At 36.7% G+C, this 2800-nt stretch overlaps 1 protein-coding gene across 1 annotated transcript; it reads left to right on the forward strand.

Annotated features, from left to right (window-relative positions):
• The first annotated feature begins 1083 nt into the window (after positions 1-1083).
• On the forward strand, positions 1084-2210 carry LOC116589997 (cytochrome c oxidase subunit 7A-related protein, mitochondrial-like). Its single transcript, XM_032341710.1, has one exon. It carries the CDS (start codon positions 1124-1126, stop codon positions 1466-1468), a length of 345 nt encoding a protein of 114 aa, XP_032197601.1. The 5' UTR covers positions 1084-1123; the 3' UTR covers positions 1469-2210.
• The last annotated feature ends 590 nt before the right edge of the window (positions 2211-2800 follow it).

Below are 2800 nucleotides of genomic sequence, written 5' to 3' on the forward strand. Positions count from 1 at the left end.
AACGATATCACATGTGAAAAAGAATTAAAAGTTAATTTTAAACTCAGTATGAATTAGCAGGATGACATACTTACTTTTTCCCTCCTCAGAAAAACCTAAAACAGTCTATTTTTAAGCTGCATTAATAGAGTAACAAAGTGTAATCATACAAGCTGACAACTTTCAACTCTGTAAGCCCAGCCTTCTGCCATAGTATTTATCTCCTATAACATCTTGGTGTAGGAGATAGGGATAGGTGTAGGATTTAGCAGGTATATTAGCTTTTCCTCCTAACCCTGCTGTATTATCTGTCTGGGAGGACCTGTCTTGGTGCGAACCTACTACCAATGAAGTTACTCTTGCCTCAAACTAGGCAATCAACTTATCCTTATTTTGGTCTTTCTCTGATCCTTACATATGTTGGTTTTCCAAGTTCTAGTCACTTCAGCAACTGTTCGTCTCTCTGTCAATTACTACTGGTTTTTAATTTGGGACTAATTATCTCTACTTCACTGTCAGATAGTTTCCTTGTTCATCTGTCTCCAAATTTGCTTGGCTGTCTACACCATTTCTAGAGTGTGCATTCAAAACACAAATGTGATCATGTTATTTCCTAACTCTAAAACTTTCAGTAGACATTCATCCAGTCTTCCCATTGTCTATATGCCCTATCTATAGCCATGTTGGAAAGAGTGCCTGGGTGGCTCAGACAGTTGAATGTCAGACTCTTGATTTCTGATCAGGTCATGATCTCAAGGTCATGAAATTGAGTCTGACATTGGGCTCTGCGCTCAACACAGAGTCTGCCTGACCCTTTCTTGTTCCTCCTCTCTCTAAATAAATATTTAGATAGATAAATACATAAATAAATAAAATCTTTATTAAAAAAGAATGGAGCATGTATATTCAACATAAATATGTAAAATAAGTATATAATGTAAATATTTCATACATCATAAAACATACACAAAACAAATTTTAAAAGGATGAGATACAATAGGAATTTAAATCTTCAGAATATCATGTATTAATAAAACAAATAAAAACCTATTTTTGCAGTGTGCTTTAATGTGTTTCATTTTTTAAAAACTTAGCTTAGGCAGTCGCGCAGGCAGCGGCTGCGGGAAGCCGGACACCCGGCGTCATGTATTACAAGTTTAGTGGCTTCACGCAGAAGTTGACTGGAACATGGGCTTCCGACGCCTATAGCCCGCAGGGATTAAGGCCTTTGGTTTCCACAGAAGCACCACCTATCATCTTTGCCACACCAACCAAACTGAGTTCTGATTTTCCTGTATATGATTATGCTGGGAAAAACAAAGTTCCCGAGCTGCAGAAGTTTTTCCAGAAATCCGATGGTGTGCCCATCCACCTGAAACGAGGCCTGCCTGACCAAATGCTTTACTGGACCACCATGGCGCTGACGCTGGGGGGGACCATCTACTGCCTGATTGCGCTCTACATGGCTTCGCAGCCCAGAAACAAATGACTTGAGGCTGCAGAGGACTGGTTTGCTTTTTGGCATAAACCCTTTGAATTTTCATTTTTCACTGCTCTGTAAACATTTCCTTTTTTACTTGAATGGTTTACTTAACATTTTCACAGAGAAATAGGAAGATATTAAGGCAGTATTTTGGTTTATGAAATGCACATGGTCCATCAGAGCTCATTGGAAAGTTAAAACTATTGCTTAAAGAAATGCTGTTGCTCCTTGGGCTCCTGATTTCCCTGGAGGTTCTAGAGGGAGGCTGCACACAGGCTCTTTGACAGCAGTCTGTGCTGAGGTCATTAGGGACTCAGAGTGGTGTTTTTGAGCATAGGGTACAGAGGCCTTTCTGGATTTGGATGTGATTGAGGAAGGAAGAGAGAAACCAAGGCCAGGAGTATGAAATGGAGGTTTATGCTAGTAGACACCGTGGGGGTTTTTCCTTCTTGCAGTAAAATGTTAAAAATTATTTGCAGCCTGACTCTGTTCATTGGACAGTTTGTTTCCAAGGGTTATTTGCCTCACCTCAGATCTTTAGTGAAATTTTAGGTGTAATTGTTTGTATTTATTCCACCTCGGGAACAGAAGACACCTGTTTAGTGTTGCACTTTAGACCAGTGTGTTTTATTAATGCAGCTGTGACACAAAGTCTCCTTTACCTTTTCAAAATGTTATGGCTTTAAATTATGACTTATTTTGATTGTGGAATAAATACATGAGTGAAAAATCTCAAAAAAAAAAAAAACCCCAAACCCAAAAAACTTAGCTTAACATAATTTTGATATAGTGATTCAGAATTCAGTTTATTTTGAGATTTGCTTTTGATTGCTACAGTGGTTAAACACAGGATACTTCAAAAACAAATAAAAGTGCATCATTGGTTATAACTAAAATATAATTTTTATTTTTCAGTCCATCCATCAGTTATTCACATTTTTTCCTGAAATTTGGCAATATATTTTTATCTTCCATAATTTCAATCAGTTGTTCTTGTGAGCTAACTAAACGGTGTTATACTTCAGTATCTTTAAACAAAAAAACCCTACTGAAACCTTTTATTTACAAAATTTTACAAGTTAGAAAATTTAATTTTCATGCTTTTATATGCGTAGACATGAGAACAACACTTTTGCATTGCTTTTGGGTAAAGGAAATCACACAATAAAGGAAATAAAGGAAAAATTTCAAGACAATATGCTCTGTCATCCATACACATTTCTTTTGAAAAACAGTTGCTTTTTCACTCATTGCTAAGCTCTCACCTTTATTCTGAAAGGACAGATTGTCTATTTATTAAAGACTTAATTTTTTAGAGCAGTTTTAGGTTTACAACAA

The sequence above is a fragment of the Mustela erminea genome, chromosome 5, assembly GCF_009829155.1.
Source record: "Mustela erminea isolate mMusErm1 chromosome 5, mMusErm1.Pri, whole genome shotgun sequence".
Taxonomy (NCBI): Eukaryota; Metazoa; Chordata; class Mammalia; order Carnivora; family Mustelidae; genus Mustela; species Mustela erminea.

Coding starts and splice junctions, on each gene's coding strand:
- LOC116589997 (XM_032341710.1), top strand. CDS start 1,124: ATGTATTACAAGTTTAGTGGCTTCACGCAGAAGTTGACTGGAACATGG.